Source organism: Corvus brachyrhynchos, unplaced genomic scaffold (genome assembly GCF_000691975.1).
Source record: "Corvus brachyrhynchos isolate BGI_N302 unplaced genomic scaffold, ASM69197v1 scaffold229, whole genome shotgun sequence".
NCBI classification, from domain to species: domain Eukaryota; kingdom Metazoa; phylum Chordata; class Aves; order Passeriformes; family Corvidae; genus Corvus; species Corvus brachyrhynchos.
Genome location: NW_008240042.1, coordinates 8,448,247 through 8,470,352, shown reverse-complemented (window position 1 = coordinate 8,470,352; position 22,106 = coordinate 8,448,247). Strand labels below are relative to the sequence as shown.

Sequence of the window (22,106 nt, the reverse complement as noted above, 5' to 3'; positions counted from 1 at the left end):
CATTCCTTTTAAACAGTCTAGGTACTGGGAACCTGCAAAGAATCTGTACATATATGGGGTCATCAAAGGTGAGATGCTATATGTAACATTTCATGAAGCCAAGTGTACTTCTACCAGAGGACCAAGACATGCCCTATTCTATGAGGAAAAATATGAGACTCTGGTAGACTAAAGCATCAGGACAGTAAGTACCGTGGTTAGTTGGCAACTGAAAAGTAAAAAAAAATTATCGAGTCCAGATAAACACCTGTGAGTTCTGAAAGACTAAATGTAGAATGGCTGAGCTGTAAGCAAAAATGTGAACCCTCATTGCAGCCAGTGAGCAAAAGGGAAGCAGTAAATATTTTAAAAAGAGGCAGTCGGGGGAATTAGTAAGCTACTCAGGTCATATGCATAAGTTTAATAAACATACTGAAATAAGCATTGACGTAATTTTAAAGATCAGTCCTGAAGTCGACACAGCCACCAGGTAAGTTTCTCCAGGGAAAGCAGTTCAATCATCTATTACACTTTGAAATTACTAAAGAAACCCTAAGAATTTCAAGAAGAACTTCATCTCACCAAACAATACACAGATGGTGGAAGTACAGACAACCATCGAAGGAGGAATTTAGAAACATTTCCTAGCAACCCTGGGTAGCATCAGAAATACTCAGTTGGAGTGGATGCTCTTGAGGGATTTCAAAAATAACAAGAACAGCTTTTGCAGAACTAAAAAGCTGAACAAGAAGAGTGTGACCCTGTGGATGGGGGCAGCACTCACAGCTAAAGCTGAGGTACTCAATGCCTGCATTGCCTCACTCTTCCTCACCAAGGTCTCCCAGGCCTTTGTGACTACAGGCAGGGTTCAAGAAGGCAAGGAACAACGAGCAGTAGGTGGTCAGGTAAATCTCAACCAGACAAGGCAGGGGATTGATCGGAGTCTCTAGATCCAGAGAAGTCAGAGTGTGCTGAGAGAGCTGGCCCAAGTCTTTGCAAGGCCACCTGCTTTAATTTTTGCAGGGTGTGAAGGAGGCTAAGGGAGATCCCTTGATACAGGAGAAAGAAAATGTCCAGACTATATTAAAAAAGTTAAAAAAGATGATTAATGCAATTACTGTTGGTCCAACCTCATGGAGTGAGTCCTCTCAGAGCACATTTCTAAGCACGTGAAGGAGAGGCAGCTGCCTGGCAGCACTCAACATTGACTCACCAAAGGTAAGTCAATGACCAATTTGGTTGCCTTCTACACTAAAATTACTTCATTTGTGGACAAGACTAGAGATATTGACATAATTTACCTTAACTTTAGCAAGGCAGCCTGCTTATTTGCGTCCCACAATATTCTTGTATCCAAATGAGATCATTAGGTACAGCTGTGTGGGAAACCAAATTTGATAAATTCCCAATTGGATTGTCATGCTCATAGGGTAGCTCACCTGCAGGCTGCTAACAGGTACTCCAGAGGTCTAACCTGGGACATGTCTTTACCAATAACTTGGAGGAGGTAAGCAAGCACCCTCCTGTCAAGTTTGCAGATGACATGACTTGGGGGGACCAACCACCTGCTCAAGGCCAGGCTGAAACTCAGATGGGCCTAGAAAGGCTGGAGGAGCAGGGCGTGAAATTCAGCAAGGACAAATACAAAACTCTATAGAGTTGAATAAAACTCTGCAACAACCAGACTGAGCACAGCTCTGCAGAAAGGCACCCCGGTAGGCAGCAGTGGGCCTTGCTGAGAGTTTCTCCTTATTTTACCATTAGGCAAAGTGTTGTGCAAAGTGCTGACAGTCTATCTGTCATAAGCATCACTGATGAAAGGCACTAGATAAATACAGCATACTATATTGATCCATTCTGTTACTGCTGCTGCCGCCAATACGCTCCTATAATCAACTGGCAGTGCTCAGCAGTGCAACGAGCTGTCACAGGATGCAGACTGCAATGTCCTGTAATTGTTATTTGTCATATTAGAAAAGTATGCAAAAAATATTTATCCAGTCTCCAATTTCTAGTGACAACACTTGGTAAAATTGCAATCATTACAAGACTCTGTGTGGCCATATAATTTCTAATATAACAAGCATCAAAGCATTTTTTGGATATATGATTGCTAAGCAGTATGCAATTGACAGGTGTAGCTGCTGCCACAAATCAGTTAAAAACAGCACAAAAGAAAAAGAGCTCCTGCGTATATCTTGTGGCTATAAAAGCAACTTTGTTATTTTCAGAAGGGCAAACCAGCACAAGACATGAGCTATTAGTCTTGAAGTGTACTACAGTCAGGTATGGGAAGCAAACAGGCTGAGAAGCAAGTGTGCTATCACACACAAAGGCACCACCAGCAGGGAAATAACAAGGAGAAGAATTATGTCAATGCCTTCAGGAAGGCATGTTGTAGTTGCCAAGTCTGGCATTAACTAGAGTCTGCAGTGCCTCACTGTTAGATGTGCTATCCTGTAACACAGGATGCCTCTCAGCTGCCCTACTTGCATCTTTTCACAGTTGCAGGTGAGGTTCCATGCTGAGAAAATGATGACAAGAGGACAAAAGCAAGACAAATGTAAGTGTAAACTCTATGGATGCACTCAATGCTGCTGTTGGCAGTAAACCCAAAGTTCTGGTTCACCTGACCATATGCTGAGGAGAAAGAAAGACTTTTGGGAGCCTTGGAGGTGTACATATGTATATTCTGCTGCATAGACAAGCTGCAAATACAGTAAAGATCTATCACACATCAGTGACTCCCTCCCCTCACACAAACATGTAAAATGGGATCATAATATATATGACCTCCTTCAGAAGCTGTTTGTTTAATAACCCACAGCTCTGCAGACTATTGCTGAGACATTGAACCTAGAAGCTATGGTACAGCAAAACAAAGAGAAATGACAAACTTTGAGAGAACTACTAGAATTATTAAACCACTGAGGTTCCCTTACAGAAGAAAGAACTCTTATAACTGCTTTGCCTCCAGCCTGGTTTATAGGTTACATATTGTTCAGTGTACCTGTGCTCCTGGATTAAACAATTCCTTCTCTTTTCAGACAAATGCCTTTAGTGGACATGTAAATCCTCAGCCTCACTCTGTCACCCAGTCTCAGCGCACAGCTGCCACATCAGATCTCAAAACAAGGAAAAAGCCTCTGTCAAGCTAATTAATTCCTACAAGGGATCCTTTGATGCCCAAATTCTGATTCCATTACCCACACTGAAAATTTTTCGATAGTTCTCAGTTGAACTACCTGTAAAGCAAAGCACTCATTAGCATGACTAAGCAAATGATAATCTCACATTTTAAAACTTTTTTCTCCTTGAATTTCTAATTTTGAAGCAATAAGGTAATGAATGATAAAATTTTCTTAAGAATTTAAAAAAAGCAGATATAAATGAAAAAACTGTTAAAAAGTAAGATACCTTCAACTGAGTTTGTATACAGACAAATTCTGCTTCTAGGGAAGTGACCATGCAGCCAGGTCATAATTCAGCTTATTTTTTCTATCACTCATGCAGCACTGTGGGGAAAAATATTATGAGTGGCCTTTATGGTAAGTTTTTTTCCCATTGCAATTACTGGGATAATACCAATATTATCCCAGCATCAATATTACCCTAAATTAACTAGGCTAATAGGGCTATTCAGAGGAGGAATTGAGTCATTTGAGGAAGAATTATTAACAGATAGATGTATTTTTCAGCGTTTGTTGATTTTGTTTAGTATTCTACACCCTTAATCAGGCAGCAGTTGTCAGGTCACTTTCATTTTATGGCTTAGTGCAAATCAATTACTTTGTAATTTAAAAAATTACCTCTGCCTCCATCTAGAAGAAAAACATAGTAGGATTTGGATATGTTTCTTTCTCCAAAGCATACCCTCTTCTATAAATTCAGATCCTAGACTCAGAATTGGTAACACGTTCACATGTCGGCCAAAAATATTAAAAAAGTACACAGAAAAACGCTGAAAACAAAAGGTCAGCTTCATAAATAAATAAGTAACCAAATTTCTTTTTAGGTGATAAAACACCACTGAGGTCAGAGACTTGGGCATCAACATAGCTTTGTAGACCTGGGTTATAGATCAATTCAGGCTGGCTGTGCTAGGCTTGAGTGATGCACAGAGCTGTTTGTAAGAATCAGTTACTGAATTTTCAGCAAAAAACAACTGATCTCATGGCCCACACTGAAGATTTTATTTATTACTAATACAGATAAAGCTTTCCAGTGCTTTTGAGGGTTTTTCAGTTCGTTTGTCCGGTTGGTTGTTTTTTTTTCCCTAGGACAGTAAGGATTAGTTCACAAGCAGATTTAGGGCTAAGGAACGGGGCACATTAAGCCAAGGGGTTTGACTGTTGTCAGGGTCAGCTGTGGCAGAAACCATGTTAAATAAAAGATTAATGGACATGCATTGGGCAATATCTAATTACTGAGTTCTAGGCAACCCCCTTGTAGAAATCCTGTAGTCAGTTGCACTGAGCTGTATAAAGCCTTGGGGACTCCTTAGCTTCAAATGAATCACGGTTTAGCAAAATGTTGTGAAAAGAATGTTTAAGGAAGGAAAGACCTGCTTTCCCTCTATGCCTCCATGTTTGGAGGCAGAGGTCTCACCTACCAAACAAGACACACTAGTTATAACATGGAGAACATAACGGGAACTTCTGATTTTACAGAAGACAAAAGAAGCAAACTTCCCCCCACAATATGTACAAAGCTCTTAAGCTTCCACACTTTTAGAAGTGGATTAAACTTGAAACCACCTAGCACCAGGCTTTCAGATGGCAAATCCTCTGACTTCTTCTCTGTTCACCCCACTTCCCCAACCTTCCTGCAAAATGTCAGTGCCCATGTGAAGGTGGTGACACCCTCCCCTATTTCAGAAAACCGTGCAGTAATTTGAGTAAAATCAATCTCTGCCAATGGACTCTAACTTGGTCCTAAAGGAATCATAAAACATAACAATGTCAACACTGGCTCAGTGATGAACTGCAGAGCATGAGCACCTATTAGAAATAGCTCAGGACCTCCAAATTTATTTGACATTTACCAAGAAAAGTCACTCCTAATTACTATTAATTTGTGTTGCATTTGAGAAAGTGATCCAAAGATTTAAGACACATAGAAATTATGCTTTGCTGTCACGGTGTTTTGGCATTTGAAATGCTGACTGCCTCGATTTAAATGTCATCTGCAATGTGGGTCAAGTGTGAACAAAAGATGCATCCAGGAACTACTTTAGAACTTGAGTGCCTCTGCTCTTGATATTACATGTTGGCAGAAGGCGAAAAGCTGAGCTCCCAAAGGTATTAAGAGAAGCTATTTCTCTGGAAAAGCAGATTTAACACCCATTCTTTTTCTTCTAGTTTCTGAAAATTAATTTAAAAACCGTAAATATTTGATTCAAATTGAACATTGAAGCAGAGCACAAATGCCATCAAGTGAGGTTATACTGCAAAGATCTACTTTGAGAGTCTATAGAGAAAGGCAACAGTTATCTCTCTAAGGGTCCTCCTTTGTGGATGGATTGATAAAATTTTGCATGCTTTGCTTCTCAAAGTAGAGTTCTGGATACCATGAGGCACTGAGTAGGAAGAGTGGCCCAGTCTTCACACCAGCTGAGGAAGGGAAGCTGCAAGGGCTCTGAACACAAACTAGTTTCATACCCAAAAGCTGAAAGGCAGTAACTACCAAATGTTTAATGGAAATGAAACACGCTGTGGGCTGCATGTAATATGCATGTTATCTTTTGTAAAAGATATCACAAGGACCATACCTACAACAACACACTGTAATATCTGATGCTAGCTGGAAATCTGAAATGAAAAACTATTAACTACTTTTTATATCTGTGCAAACCCACTGACTTCAATTTCTTTCCTTTTTTTCTGGCTTGTCTAAAGCTGACAAGCACTACTAGCAGAATATGGATTTTTTTTTTTTAATGCTTATACTCATTTCCATTCTGGCCTTGAAGGCTCCCCAAGGTACAATTTGAACTGTCAAAAAAAAAAAAAAAAGGAAAAAGGAAAAAAGGAGCATCAGCTTTTTTTCTTTATTGCTTATTCATGTTTTCCACTTTGCAGTAATTCAGTATGGTAAAAAATCATCCTCTCTTATGTGCTTGTTTAAGTTCCAATTTTAGCAGTTTTGTAAACTAAAGTTTTATACTCACACCACAGTTAGGATAACTTAATTCCCTCATGGATACTAAACACATCTAATTACTCTATTTTTGAGCTGGAAGTGCTGTTGAAAAATGTCTGTTCTTTCATTCCAGCAGCTTTCCAGCTGCAACATTTTCTACTGAATAAAACATTTTCAGTGACTTTGCCCATAAATAATACAGCACAAAGACCAATGTAGTCCCAACTGTACATAATAACCTCAAAATTCCACCGAGGCTTTTCTAGTGACATCATAATAAACTGCAAGAAAAAGCTGAAGATGTATTAAATTATAGTTTGGGTACATTTTATTCTTTTTTACACACCATAAGAAAACACAGATATTTGTCACAGTAATTTGAACATTTTTCTGGACTACTTCAAAACTAGAAGGGACATGATTTCAAAGCAGAACACAGAAGCCTTGTTCAGTCTTGTAAGGACAAACTGAATGAGTGAATATATAATTATTATTTATTTTGCATGCATAAATTCCCATGTTGTTTCTTCACAGTCCTTAATCAAATTTAAATCTTTTTAAACTTAAAAAAATAAATAAATCAACTTTCCTCAAAATATCAAGGTCAATGTTGACAAGCATTGACACAAGATATCATTTTACTCCCATATAAATTTTGAGGGGATTAAAATTGAGACTGCAGGGTCAAATGGTTGAACTGTGTCTAAATACCCCAGCAGCATTGCATCATCTCAAAATCTGTTATTTAGAACACAAAAGAAAATGATAACTTGATTTAACTGGTAATACAACTGCATCAAGGGAATAATTTGCTCATGTGACTTTAGTTCATTTTATATATCTCTGTCTTAGAGTATGTAGCCCTCTAACAGATGAAAGTGGTAAGGTTGTTACCTCAGAAAGGAAAGATAACAGCTGTAAAAAATTCCCAGTTGAATTGGGATGAATAAGGACTGGTAAAGCCTGGGCAATCTGGGCTGTGGAACACCAACTTCTCCCTCCACCTCCATCACCCGAGTCATAACCATGCGCTCAAAGTTAGGTTCTGCTTCCGCTCTTGGGTCCGACTTGGGCTTCAGTTGCAAATGAAATTTGTCTGCTATTACAGATGTTTATTTGCCTGCTATTGCAGATGTTTACCAGCACATGTGAAAGCCAGGCCTGCTTTTAGCACATAGAAAATCCTCACCTAGAGGAGAAGTGCCTTTGTGTGAGCAGAGTGACTGCTGGCACACAGTGGTGCTTGATCCTGACCTGTGAACACACAGGAGGCCAAGGCTCCCCCTGCTCAGTCTGTGATAGTGGCTCACTGTCTCAAGGGGAATTTCAGGGAGATTTTGAAAGCAGCTGAACTAGAGGCAGAAAGACCTTAGGTGATGATACACACAAGTCAGGGACTTGAATCAATGACTAGACTGGGAAAATGGAATTTTCCCTAAGGTCATTGTTGAGCCTGACTTGAAGGTCAGGTTCTTACCTTTCTGAAGGAAGAAATATGGTGAAATGTGCCTCTCTTCTTTAAAGTCACTCTATGATTTTTGCAAAGAAGGATATATAGGAAAGGGTAATTTTGTCACTCTCACATACTTTCACAGACTTGTAGCCTCAAGATAAACCTGCTATGAAAAACTAGCCAGCTGCCCCTCAGAGTGCTTGGCTAGCTAATGCTTCACTTTATTTTCTAGTGTCTGCTTTGATCCAGGAGTGAGCACTTGAAGGTGAAGGATGTCACTGGAGCCACGGGAGCAAGGATAACTCAGCAGGCAGCTTGCTGAAGGAGAGGATACTGGAGTGCAAAAGGGCAGAGAGAGAGGGTAGAAGACCTAGAAAGATGACATGATCTTCAAAAAAAGACTGGAAGGTGTGACAGAAAGAGTTCACCATAAGAGGGGTAGGAGAAGACCAGGACATTCATTTTAGGGAGGCATGAAGCAAAAGAAGGAATAGATGGGAAAGAGAGAACGATGCAGTCTGTTTGTGCAGTAAGAGAGCACCAGGGAGCAGAAGGAGCAAGGATTACTGGTGACTGAGTTTGTTACTGTTTGTTGTGGTTAACACACCTCTGCCTTGGCAAGAATAGGGGAAGTCAGCTTTCAGCTCCCCATACATTGAAGAAGCATTGTGTTCTTCCTGACCAAAGTGTCAGAACATAAGTACTGTGGAATACATCTGAATGGAAAGCAGAGCTGGAGAACGCAGCAACAATACCTTCCCATTTCAAATACTGATGCTGTGTGGTCGTCTCAAACTCAACTGCTTCTTTCAAAATATGTATGTGTGCAAGCTTACATATGTATGTCTGCCACATGGAAAAGTATCTGCTAGAGGCCAACAATTCAAAGTCTAAAAAAAAAGCGTCTCCAGGGAGACTGACAGTCCATGGTATATTGTTATTTTTCTAACTTTCTAACTACTTCTCAAGAGGATAAAAACTTATTCCTTTTCTCACATTTAAGTAGAACAGTTATACCCCTTTACATGTATATTTATGTTCTCCCTCCTTTCCCTTGAATCATTCTTTGCCAACTTACTGGATGGAGTTCTCAATGCGTGTGATGGTGAGGAAAGCTGCTAGGTTGGCCGTGTAGGAGGAGATGACAATCAGAGCAAAAAGCCACCAGGCTCCCATCATCAGTCGGGTTGCCAGAGTTGTGTATGGAACCTCTCCTCCTGTGGGGAAGAAGGAAAAGCAAGAGTTTTCATTTGGCAGAGGAATGCTCATGCACTGCTCAGGATAACTGGACCCCAAGGTTAACAGCGTAAAGCAGTTCATTAAAACCTGGTGCTTCAGTAAACCGAGCAGGACTTGGAGCTGCACTTTCTATGCAAGAAAAAGCACTGAAGGGAGCCCATGCTGTCAGTTGTCACTCCTATATTTAATCTCTTTTGCTATTGTGCCTTTAATTGCAGTTCATCTGCCAGTCCTGTCCAGTAATGGAAATAGACTTCTAGATCTCAGAACAAAAGCAGTCAAAGTAAATTCTTACAATGGTTTCCTTAGAGATCTTATCTACAAACCTTAATTAAGTTTTTCTTTCATTCTGGGGAACATAAAGTCAAAAAATCCCATCAAAACACAATTAATTTTCACAGTTCTGTAGGCAGGCAGATGCTCGTGAGAACCGTATGTGTGGGTACAACTCGCTGCAAGTGAACTTGGACATGCAGGAAAAAAAACCACACGTATTGAAGAAGAAAGCAAACATTGTTTTGTATTTCTATGGTTGCTTTCCTTTAAAATCCAACTACCATGTAAACAGAACATGAGCAGCAATTAAGCCTCCCAGGATGAGCTGCACACCATCGATTGTGAGACAAGAGCCTAGTAATGCAAGCCATGAGAAGCAGTATTCTTTATGCAAATAGCTGCCCCAAAACACACTAATTTGGAGTATTTGCAATAGCTCTTTCTGTTAAAAACATATGAATCTCAGATTTTTAGAGGAAGGAAATGTTTTTTTTTTTTTAATCCCCCTTTGGTCTGCAGTATGTTTTGTCACACCTACAAATAACTAAAGGGGGATAGATGAACGCAGCAAGCACCCACAGTCAACTGCTCGAGATGTTCACCCTTTTCCTCTCCCTCTACACTCAGCAATTTGAGAAGCTGACATTATTTTTGAGGTAGCTTTCTCAGACGTAAAATCTTATGATGGTACAATGCCTGGGATTTGCAAAAGCAATTTGTTACCGATTCAATCATCTGTATGTAGTTTGTTCTTCACTTATGTAAAAACTCCTTAATGTTTCCAGAGCAAGTAAGTTTAAGGGAATACAAATTATAATTATTCACATTCCAAGAACAAATAATTTTCACTGATGTACAGAAACTGTATGTTCAATCAATGTTGTCTATTAAGGATCCTCTTACTGCTTTAATTTTTTCTTACCTATACAAAACACTGGGAACTCTGCATTGCCATACAAATCTGAAAATTTTTTCCTGCATCAGTGATGTGGAATTGTCCCATATGTGAAATAACAATTGCGTCCATTCATTTATACTTTTGGTATATAAACACTGAAATCCTTTGCCTTTTGAGAATTCCAGAACTGAAAGATAAAATCTGTTAGACCTACACAGCTGGAAATGAGTTTTCTTTTATTTCCAAGATGCCTTGTAATCGCCTGAAATAAGAATCTACTGATCACATTGGGAGATATTATTTCAGTCTAAGGATTATCAAAGGTGAACACTAACTTCAACATCTGAAGACTTGGGTTTCTCTGCTGCACAAATTTTAAATTACTTTTAATAGAGCATTTCTACTTTACAACAATTTTTGCGATGTCTTTGGAATACTTAATTTAAAAATGATTTCTTAATAAAATGAAAAGAGCAAACAATTATATTAATTTATCAGAAAAGGCTGTTTGTCCTTTTAACTTTCAGGTGCCAATCCCTGCAGATAATCTTCATACTTAATTGAAATGGGTAGTGTGATTGACAAGAAGCCAATAATCTTTTGGGCATCCTTGCATTTTCATTTTTCAGCTTAAAACTCTTAAATTCTCACATTTTTGAATTGAAATTAGATGTCAGAAGAGAGAGGACCATTGAAACTCACACACCTGCCTTCTGGTTCAAGGGAGGATGCTGTGCATCAAGTGAACACGAAAGTCACTACAGATGCCTCAGCCACAGCATTCCCTACTGTCCATACAGCTTTCCCATATGTCTGTAAGGTTGTCCCCACTATTCACTATTACTTTTTCCTTTTCCACCCCGTGTTAAAAACAGACTTTAAAACCCATGAACGCTGGTTAGGCCAAGCACTTTTATTTCATCTAGCTGTTTGTGAAGCCTTGTTCCTAATTCAGAGTTGTACCTTGTATATCAGCAGTCAATAAATGAAGCTTGAGGACAAAACTTGTATCTAAGTACATGTACAATAAACACATACCAAAATAATTCCTCACTCCTCTAACAATCCTTCCACTGAGGCTTCTTAAACCATCATTTCTAAAGCAGGGCTGACACCACAGCTGCACAGGTGCAGGACTTTTAAGCAGTACAGGTAGGGTACTCCACCTTTCCCAGAGGAAGAAGAAAAGAAACAAAAATCAAAGGACATCTTTTACTGCCATGGTATAATTTCTTTGGCATCTCTTAGGAGACTTAATGCGATACAGTCTTGTTCCATTGCACTGTTTGCTAAGACACTTCCTGCATCATGACAGTTCACCTTAAGAAACCTCTTCACTCTCCCCAATTTTGTTCCTGGGGACAAAACCTTCTGAAGTTTTCTTTCGGTCCCAATCCACATTTTCTCAGCGCAGAAGAGTGCCAAGTCACTCAGGAGAGCAACAATCACTGGTTTTCCCTTAACATTACCATGACAGAGAGCTACAGACCTAAAAGATACTACTACCCTTGACTTTAAATTACTGTGCAGGAGGGACAGACATGCAAACCTCCCTGAGCCCTGCTTTCCAAGGTCTAGGATGAGTTTTGGGTGCGTTGACATCTTTATGGGTGACAACATAGTCAAGTTACAAGAGGCTACACACAGGACACACAGTACAAAGGATATACTACCTGCACATCACCTGTGTTGTGGCTACAGCTCCCAGTATAATGCATCTGACACATGATGTGTGCTAAAATCACTTAAAAAAATCTGATCTGCCTTTAAAATTTTCAGATTGTATGTGCAGGAAGGGAAAGATATTTTCCAGGGTAAACTGGACTAGAAAAATCAATCTTATTGGGAGTTTTCTGAAAAAGTTGAATTACTGTAGAAGTCGCAGTGAAAGAAATTACTTTTAGTCCTCCCACTCTCATCTAATGCAGCTCTGCTTCATCAATCCTAGACCATTTTAATGCTGGCCTACTTCAGATGACAGGGTTAGACTGCAACTTATCTTATAAATTTCTGTTTATTCCCATTTCTTTCCAAGTGCTTCAAGCTAAATAGAAGGCAGGAAAAAGAATGCATTGTCTTGACAATGCAAACAATATAATGCATAATTATGACAGACCTAAATATCAGGAAAAACCCAACTTAGAAGATAAAATGTGAAACTCTACAATTACCATACAAATTTGTACATAAAAAAAATTATTTTCCCTCATTAGCAGTCAGTTTAAAGGTTTCTTCACATCAAAAATCACAAAAGAGGAGTACGGGCAAGAAGGAGGGATGAAATCACAGGACAAATGGGCAAAATAGGGAAAATGAGGATCTCAGCCTAGAGAGATCTTGGTATTTTATAATTCTGGACTAAATTTGAAGAATTCAAAATGCATAGGCTCTTTTTCCAAACATCTTGTTCTCAGGGATTTGTCGATTGTTTGCCTGAAGAAAAACTGCAGTGAGCTGAATTTCTGTGTAAGGAGTTTTCTAGATAATTTAAAGAAACATGAAAAATATGTTAATTGCGACTCTTTTGTGGAGGAACTGTAATACTATCAAAATTGAAAGCAAGAATCTCAACTGTGCTTTGAAAAAGAAGGTGAAGAAATAATAGTGTGGGTTATCTGGGGACAGATTTTGATTTTTCTTACAAAAATTCTATCCACATTCAGTGAATTATTGGCCTTTGGTAAGAAAGCACAAAGGACTGGGAGTTGGCTGCAATTTAGCCTTTAGCCTGTTAGAACAGTCACATCAATTATGCTGTGCCTCTGCAATTTCCATAAATAAAGAAATGTAGATGTCTGTTGCAAACAGTTTAGATCAATGTATTTCTTCTGTTTTCTTTGTGAAAGGGACATTAATAGAGAGTGGGTGTAAGGGAAGTAGTTTGTATTAACACAGAGGAAAAGGCATTTTATATTTCCGTTTTTTTTTTTCCCCATGAGAAACAAAACCTAAAGTTTGACTGAGCTCTGCGATCTTTGCGAAACTCTGCAAAGCAGAGCTATTCAAAGGCAGAATCTTTCAGGGCACTAGCTATTGCTATTGTTCTGTTAAAAACTTTCTTGATAATATAAAATCTCTCCTGTTTTCAATTGGAAATGTTCAATTCAGTATAGGACAAAAAATATTTTACAGTCAATGAAGCCTACACCTATTTCTACCAGCTGTGAAGTAAATGCAGCTTGGAACTTGTCGGGAAATCTCTCATCATGAATTTTTCTTCCTTTATTTTCTTTTTTTTCCATCCATACATCTCCATTCTTCCTCGAACTTTGCATGTATTCCTTTCCATAACATCTAAGCTGGCATGCCATAACCTGAGCTTGTAATATTTCATTTTGTGCTAAGTTAACACCCATTGACCACAGCTGGCATGATGAATTATTCTACAGGAGAATACAACCCCTTGAACTGGTAATGCCTTCCAAATAAGCTTGTAAATCAGTGGCTGAATTCCCTATCCTTGCAAATATTGGCAGATTGCAGGGGTTTGGGAGTGGAGAAGGAACTGATCATGAGGCAGGGCTGGCAGCCAGGTCTTACAAGGTGTGGAGAAGTTCGAGAGCCAGCTATAGTTTTTACTCACCACACCACCTGTTCCTCCTGTAGCATTTGGTTTGTATCAAAATGTGTTTATTTATAAAAAAAAAAAAAAAAAAAAAAATCATAAGAGACATTCAGATATTTTGTTTCACACATGAAGCGTTTCTTCAGGTCTTTACTTCCTAAAGAGAGAGCACTGCATCTACATGTTAATACTATACTGTGAAAACACTTCAAATATATTAGGAACTGTTCTTTGAGTTTTTGGAAGTAGTAGGATTGGAAGGGAACCAATTTTTTTATAATCACTAAAGTGATTATAAAAGTTTCCATCAAATCCCAATGATAACTGCTTTTTCAAATAAAATAGTTAAAGTCATGTGTAGACTTTTTAAATGGTTATATGTTTTGAAATTGTTAAACGTCTGTTTATATTTGTTAAGTCTCATCTTGTTACATCCATATAGTAAGATGGAAGAAAAACTTGCACTGAAGTTTCAGCTTGGTCTTTAGGTTTACAATAGATTTTTTTGGTCATCTTTTTAGAACCTGCCCAATGTTCTAAGACTCAAATCAGCAAACAGAAATCTTGGAAGCTGCACAGCAAACTCTCTTAAATGTTTGGGCGAAATTTGTTTGAATTTGCTGATTTGAAACTGTCTGATGTTAGTAGCTACCATTTAACCTCTACAACACAGAAAGTATTTAATTTGCTATTTTCACAAGCACAGAAGAGAAATATTTATCGTCTTTCTGGCATAATGATTTTGAGTGGTGTCACCTTCACCTAATGCACCAATATCATTAAGGTTTCTATACCTCCGAACAAAGTTTTCAGCACCCTCCTTCCTGTTGTTCTCAGCTCTGCCTCACCTCTGTGTACACTTTCTCCCCATGTAATTTTTTCTCTGAAGTTTGTAGAATTTAACACTTTGGTGCAATCAATGTTCCTTTTCCTTTCAATATGCTCTACATATGCATTCCAGATGCTTCAGCGTGGGCAGCTGGAGGCTTGAAACATCCATCACTCAGCCGGACTACCCCTGTTACACCTCACACTTCCCCTTGTGTGTTACGGATATGCATTATGGGAGCCAACCATCCTCCACTCCAGTGTGATTTGGTGGCCTGCAGCAGACACTGTCTCCCATCTCATTTTGTGCTCCAGTCATTAGCACACAGTCACAGAAAAAAAACCAAAATCAGTTCTTTCCAAGTTCTCAGCTTCTGAAATACCTAAGGCTATTTTGGCACCTTCTTGCCCATTTGCCAACCTTGTCCATCTGACTTTACTTCCAAGTGTTCCTACAAGATTTCAGAAACATCATGAAGACCAATTCTGTATTTCTGAGTCTAACTGTTCTTGTTTATTATTCAGATTTCTCCTGCTGGTCTATAGGCTGTTAAAGAATGTGTTCACTTTGTCTTTTGGTGCTCTGATTAATTTTTTTTGCCCTTTAATGTCTTATTTCTGAACTAAACAATCACTTACTCTTACCATTTGTTGTTAGTGTAATGATCCCCTGACTAATCTCATTACTTTTTCTCCCTGGAAGATTGTTTTCTTTCAGCTGGGTGGGAAGCACTGCCCTCACTGCACTCCCAGAAGGGAAGCAATGATGCACAAAAGAAAGCTTTCCTCATTTATTTCCCCCCTTTATGTGACAGGGTGAAAATCTTAGACTATCATTCCTCTCCTTCAGGCTTATTTCAAATCACTCCTAGTTATCTGAAATCTGTGAAGGAGTTTGAGAAGCTGCATCTTATACATGCTTAAAGATCCTTATCAACAGCTCTGGAAGCCAGCTAACCTGAGGGTATATGCAAAACCTTGTGCAGGCAGATCTAGGCTTCCCCCAGCCTCCTACCAAGGAGGGAAGGCATGAGCCAGCTCCAATCTGAAAGAGAGATTACCATGCTACCTTGTCACCCTCTGTTACTGCCCACCAGTAATCACCTCCAAGTTACATTTCATATCTTGAAAACTCCCTCTGAAAATCCTCCATTTGCTACTGCTGTGTATCTCTTTGGATGTGCCTTTGGCATTTGACTCACATACTAAGGCTCATTGCTCAGCTCTGTTTTCTCATTAATAAAAAGAGATTACCCATGCTGAGATTTCAAATGCTGGGACTAATCAAGTCACAAAGCCCTCATCAAGTTACATTCCAGAGAGCCCATCTCATAAATCTGGTCAAAGGGCCTTGACATACGACCTGATGGACAAATAGAAATATCCAAAAGATTGATCAAAGGCCTGCTCACAAGCTACTTTGCTTGAAGTACAGGTTCTTCAGTCTTGTTCTTTGCAAATATCCTCTCCAAAGCTAGAAAATCCTCTAGCATCAAGAAAAGGGCCAGTGCTACCCAGTGCAAAGCACTTCAGCCTACTACAGCATTGCTCGCCACTGGGCTAGTAACCTACAGTCTTTGTAAGTTTGAGACTCTGCTATACCTATTATCAAATTATTTTTTGATCAGTCTTCAAATACCCAGCCTGCCTAACTTGATCTTAGTGTCTACTGCAACTGCTTCATTCTAGTGACAGAGGGCTAATCATTTGGCCACCAGGCTCCCTTGGAAAATTCTGCCAAGATACAGGAGGAATTGTCAGACGTCCTTGAGTAAAATTTTGTTTGAAAATTAATCTATTTGCAGCAGTCTGTCAGACGCACCACTTCACTATGTGCTTCCCTTTCCTCCCTGGGTGTAATTTATATACAACAGTAGTTAGAGGCACTACAAAGATGAAAAATAATTTGTGACAAGAGCACTCCTAAGGGCAAACCAAGGAGGGCATCCAGAGACAGCACACCTGTAGGTAAAAGGGAGTTGTAACAATAAAGGTCAGCTTTAACTCTGTCTTAACCCTCAGGTACTGAACACACTTCTTTTATAATGTTCACCATTTCCACTAAGCTGTGACTAGATAGTGCAGGATTCAGCCTCAGAATAATCTAGATAGAACTGTGCTCTATCTGCTGCTACTTTATGAAGCTGCTGTGTCCTTAAAGTTGTAAAACTATTCCATAAACTAAACTCTGTTCCTCCTAAAAAAACTTGTCAGGTTTGCAGAGAAGAAAGCAGAGAATGAAAACAGAGAAAATTTATTTTATAGGAGAAGCAATAGCAAGTCAAAACCAAAATCTAATGGACTTTCTTTAAGGCTATTTTAAACAGAAATTCAAGCCTCTATCAGAAAGGAGAGCAGTACAATGACAAAAATTTCAACTGACTTTTTCAGTCAGAAATTTTTAGATAAAACCCAAACATTTATATATTGAAAATATAAAAAAGGGTCTAATAACTACATTCCAGTAGAATGGGATCTAATGTGATAGTAAAAAGTCTAAACTCTTTTCAGCTGAGCTGAGATTCCAATTTTCTGCATCACTAGCAATGATAATGTTACACAAACAGTGTTCAATCATTAAATTAATTCCCATTAAATCAATGTCCTTAAAGGCCAAACAGGCTTTTAATAATTACCTGATTAAAGTGATGTTAGCATAACATATTAGTTATAGTATATTTATAATTCCCTTCACAACAATAAATTGTTTCTTTCCACCCATCTTATTGAAAGGGTGGCAATAATGCAAGAATTGGGAAGGGAAACATATCGTATCAACCATTTAGTAAATGCCTGCGGTCTAGCTTCTCCTGGTGTCTGTGATGCTTCAATAACATATATTAATCAGTTTTTCATTCCTATTATGTAGTATTTACAGGATGAATCTTCAAGATCTATAGGAATTAATTCCTGGCTTTTAGGCCTAGACCCAAGGTTAATGACATTTCAGATATTAGCAATTTTGCGGTGGTCAGATTCTGTCTTTCTGGGAATTAGCAAAATGTATTTTCAATTAAAAATCAAAGTTCATGAGAGATAAAAGAAAATGCTACAAACATTAGTGTGCATCAATATAATGCAAATACCTTGTAGTGACTTGTGCAACATAATCAGAGAGAGAGGGGATGAGTAGCCTGTACAATGTTTCCAAAAGCTCTGGAAAATGTATCACAAAGTATATTTTGTTTTTCTCTCCTGCTGCCGTTACAAAAGAGGAGCAATGACTGCAGCTAAAATGAAAATGTAGGCATCTACTGGGATTTGCTGAAGTTACTGGGAGCCCTGAGAAGAATAATTACTAGTCTTATACTACAAGCTGGAAATTTGAAAGTGCATCCTTTGATATCTGTAACTATGACCACATTGGAACTGTGAGGCTTGCTGTCAACCTCTCATCAATCTGCTAGACAAAATATACTGTATTAATGCTGCTGAAATGCACTGGTTTATTAGAAGACTTGGCAGGGTTTCAAATTTAATTTTGGGGTTACCAAATACAGTACCATCCAATTACATAATCATAAATAATTGGGCAATAAGCATAGCAATTTTACCAACTGCTCTTTGCAAAAAAAAAAAAAAAAAAAAAATTCTCTGACCAGATACTTCTTTGTTTCTACTTTTGACACATAAGGCAATAGTTTTACAGAATATAATTATTAATATACACGCATGGAGACAAACAAAGACTAGAGCTCAATGTGCATTTGCAAGAAACACAGGGAGCTTCTGGGGATCCTCTTCAGGAGCACTGTGATGTGATGTGTGCTTTTAGGATTGCACTTGATTGCATGCCCGTGTAGAGGTGCTATTTGCAGCCACTGGGAATGCATCAAAGTGATATATGCTTGCTAATATTTTAGAGGATATTGGCACTGGATCTTAATGATAACCTTGCATGCTGGCAGCATTTAGATCAGATTTCAAGAGATGCTGAGACCCAGACTCTCAATTACTAATGGTTGGATTCAAATGCTGCGAAGCCTCAAAGCAATCAGCCACAATTATCATCTCTGGTACATCTTCATAAGTGGCTAAGAAGATAATGTATGTATTACTGTCACATTCAGTTTACTTAGTGTGGCCTTTCCATAGGCTACTGACAGGGTTGTGCCTAGCACCTTCAGGGACAGCAGAAAGAACTGTGCACAATGGACTGAAAACAGACCATCTGTATGTAAAATTAACATTAAGCTAAGCAACGTCATTTATGAGGTAATAAAGTGTGGCTTTAGCGGAGAGCCTGTCAGAGAGGACATTATAAATATGAGGGAGAGAGTCCCCTTTGGCTGAAACTGAACAACTGTGAGCCAAGAGAAACACAAAACAATGCAGTGTGACCATAAGTACAAACCCTTATTCCAGTAAAGCCCCCACATCTTTTGACAAGGAGTTTTCCCCATAATCTTTTTACCTCTATATAATTCTGTGACTCAAGATTTTAGGGGGTGAAAGGAATTTAAAAAAGGATTACACACTAAAAATTATGCTTTTGCTTGAATTTTAAAAGTTATGACCTGTTTTATAAATCTGTTCTTCCAAGATTTCCAAGCATCCATCAGGACAGAGTGAACCCTGACTACTTCAGAGGCAAGAGAATCACAGGCATCTCGGATACCTTAGTTCACTTCTCGTGTCACTAATTCTAGTTATCCTTTAATTTTCAGAATGCTTCTCTGCAATGAACTCCTAGCCTTATAGAGTTCAATCATTACCAGTGCAGGAGCTCTAACTATGTTCCTAAATAACACATTTTAAAATTCAAACTAAAATTCCACTTCAGGTGCATCCTGTAATGTTGTTATCAAAGTGATCTCTAAAATTCACATGACCTAATGTAGTATTATGACTGTGAGCAGAGGACAGAATGAATCCCTCATCCTTTTAATTATCAGAGAAAAATGCTATAATGTCATTTATTGATGAAAATCACTAATACAAATGCTTTTGTTTGAAAGCTGAATAACCTGTTTTTCACTGCAAATCAGCTATCACCCTGCTTAAGATCACAACTCAGGGTGTTCAGAAGTGTAAAGAGACTTCAAAGGTGACTTTACAGGATAGCAAGGATTTTCCTCTTTGGGAAAAGAAGCCATTGTAAGAAGGAGGTAAATGCTTATAGCTAAAAATATTCTATTAGCAAGTATATCTGGGCATGAACAACGAACACCCCACTCAACAGATTTATTATCACTGTTCCTTAACAGCCTGTTTGCAGATGACTTTCTTTCCCCTTTATTGCTACCTTTACTCTGTCTTAGTGTGGGGGAAGAAGAGTCTTCAGTCAAAACTGTGTTCCTTCACGTCCCTTTTGCCTGGTAGGTGAGGTATCACACATTTTTAACCCAGCCCCATCTCAATAACTTCAAAAACACTGAAAAGGTAAAGTCCTACTTTAAGATCTCTCCCTCCACTATTGAGAGTGGAGGAATATAAATTAAGCAGCAGGAGACTCCTACACCAGGATGCTGCCACGATGAAGGTAAACTCCTTAATTTCCATGCTGGGAGGCTGACTAAAATTTACTGTATTTGCTGACACTGGTCTTTCATCTCAACAATCAGTGAAATGAACAGATTAGTTTAAAAAAAATCATTTGGTAGCATTTTTTGTTTCCTTTCTTTATTAATTTTGGTCTACTCCTTTTATAAACACTTTAATATTACTAGAGGTTCGAGGAAAAATCCCTCAGCTGCTGAAGAAGGGAGACTTTCCTGCCAGCAGCTTGAAAACCTCTTTGCTACTCCTGTCTTTACAGCTTTCAAACAATTTTCCTGGCACCTACCCACCAGTTGATGTTGTGAAGTGGATCTGCATGGGTGGATGCAGCTATGGCACAGCTGTTGCAGAGGAGGGGCTCCTCACACGGCTGAAAAGCAACAGAAAACTACCACAGGCTCCCTCTAAAACCCATGTTTATCTGGTGCTTTGGATGTCCTCAGCTGAAAAAGGCTGATCAGTTTGTGGATGAAGCTGCTGTCAACCCAAGCAGATGGCAAATATTTTTAATAAAGCTAAAACTCATTTCTCACTTCCTCCCTACCTTAAGCACCTGAAGCTGTCAATTTAAGTGTAAATTCCTGTGTAGGAATATCAAATAGCAGGACAAGACTTGCCTCTTCAGCTTCTAAACATCTTTGAAGATAAAACTGGGGGTTATATTACTCCTCCATGCAAGAAACACTCAGTTCCTGACTAAATTGTTCTTCCTCATTTCCCCAATTAAATGCATATTATACACAGGTGAACCCTGAAAAGTCAAAACTGATTACCTAATCTGAATCTAACTTATCAATTCTTTACCCAATTACAGCATATAGTCATATGAGAAATTATAACAAAGAAACTGTTCTGAGTAAAATATTCACCTTAGGATGTTTTTGGAAGGAACACAGAATGATGGACAGATGCCATGACCTCCAATTCTACTTTCCTTTTGCCTCGTTTGGTCTTGTTCAGCATTTATACTATAGCCAGTCAGACATTGCCTTCTCACAGTCAATCAAAGCTAGTCCTAGGCAATTAAGGTAGTTTTTGGGCTTTCACACTGCCATTCATTCTCCTCTTCTGAAGTGGTATATCAGACACAAAATCTCTAACTATACTGCCTCACGTACCCAGTGCTATTACTCAAGCAACCATGTGCAGACAAGATGTAGAAATGCGTTATTTAAGATGCCTCTGAGAACTGCCTGAACCTTAACTTCAAATTAGGGGAAAATCCAAGCATATCCCCTAGTAGTTTCACACTAGTGGTATCACATTGCTGCAAACAAATGCCCACACTACTGAACTGTTTATTTGGAGCGCAGTTATTCCTTGGAATTACCATTTCAAGAAGAGACAACCAAATAAACCTCTGAAGGGACATAAAGCTACATCCAAGGCTTACAAAAGCGTACTGTGTACATGACAACAACTCTCAGTGCATGCTGTCAGTTCCAGTGGTTTCCAAATTCATACAGGATGCAATTGCCAAAATGTACTCATTTTTTGACGCTTTCAAGAGGGCTGGCCAAACCACTGAGACGTGCAAAAGGAGCTTGGGTACCACAGGGCGGCAGTCCCCATTTCAGAGAGATGGCTTTATGAAGGTAAATATACTTACTGATACACTAGCCTAGATTTAATACAATAGCTTGAGGATTTAGGGGCTTCTATCTTGAGGATTTAAGGTAGAACTATCATGTCACAAATAAACCTCTTGGTGTATGAAGTTTGTTTCCTAACATGTTCAATATCTGACTTACCATTTTCCCAGCTCAGTGCTGTGCATTTTAGGCTCAGCAAGTCTGTTCCCCTTGCTACATGAATATGTCAAGACTGGCATTAGTTTGAAGAGCAATTAAAATTGTTAATTAATGAGACTGGCATTTAACTTCTGCCTTCCATCAGAAGATATAAAACATATTTTTATGAAGGAGGATGGGTAATATCTCCATTTTACAACTAAGAACTGATATCTAAGATATTAAATAAAGTTTCTGTGGTCAGCCAGCAGATCAGGTGAAGAAACCAAATTAGGAACTAGGTCCCAGTCTTAAAGCCTTTATACTGGATCATTTTTGTATTTCTAAACATACCCTCCCCCCCCCCAAAAGAAAATCAAATAAATCAGGTTTCACCACTAAATATCACATGTGAAGATATAATTAATTTCTAACACAACTTTTCCAGAATGATTCTAGAGTTTTCCTCTGAATATTAAATATTTGATTGTTGTAGAG

General features: G+C 38.7%; 1 protein-coding gene across 4 annotated transcripts in view; it reads right to left on the bottom strand.

The window, feature by feature from the left end:
* Positions 1 to 22,106, bottom strand: part of GRID2 (glutamate ionotropic receptor delta type subunit 2) — a 698,771-nt gene that overhangs the window by 97,522 nt on the left and 579,143 nt on the right. For all 4 annotated transcript variants that reach the window (XR_001865225.1, XM_008641318.2, XM_017744249.1 and 1 more), the window contains exon 12: positions 8,652 to 8,790. Coding sequence is in view for 3 of the 4 variants with exons in the window: in XM_008641318.2 (XP_008639540.1) it covers positions 8,652 to 8,790 (139 nt within the window). In the remaining variant the exon portion in view is untranslated. The remainder of the gene's footprint in view (positions 1 to 8,651; positions 8,791 to 22,106) is intronic.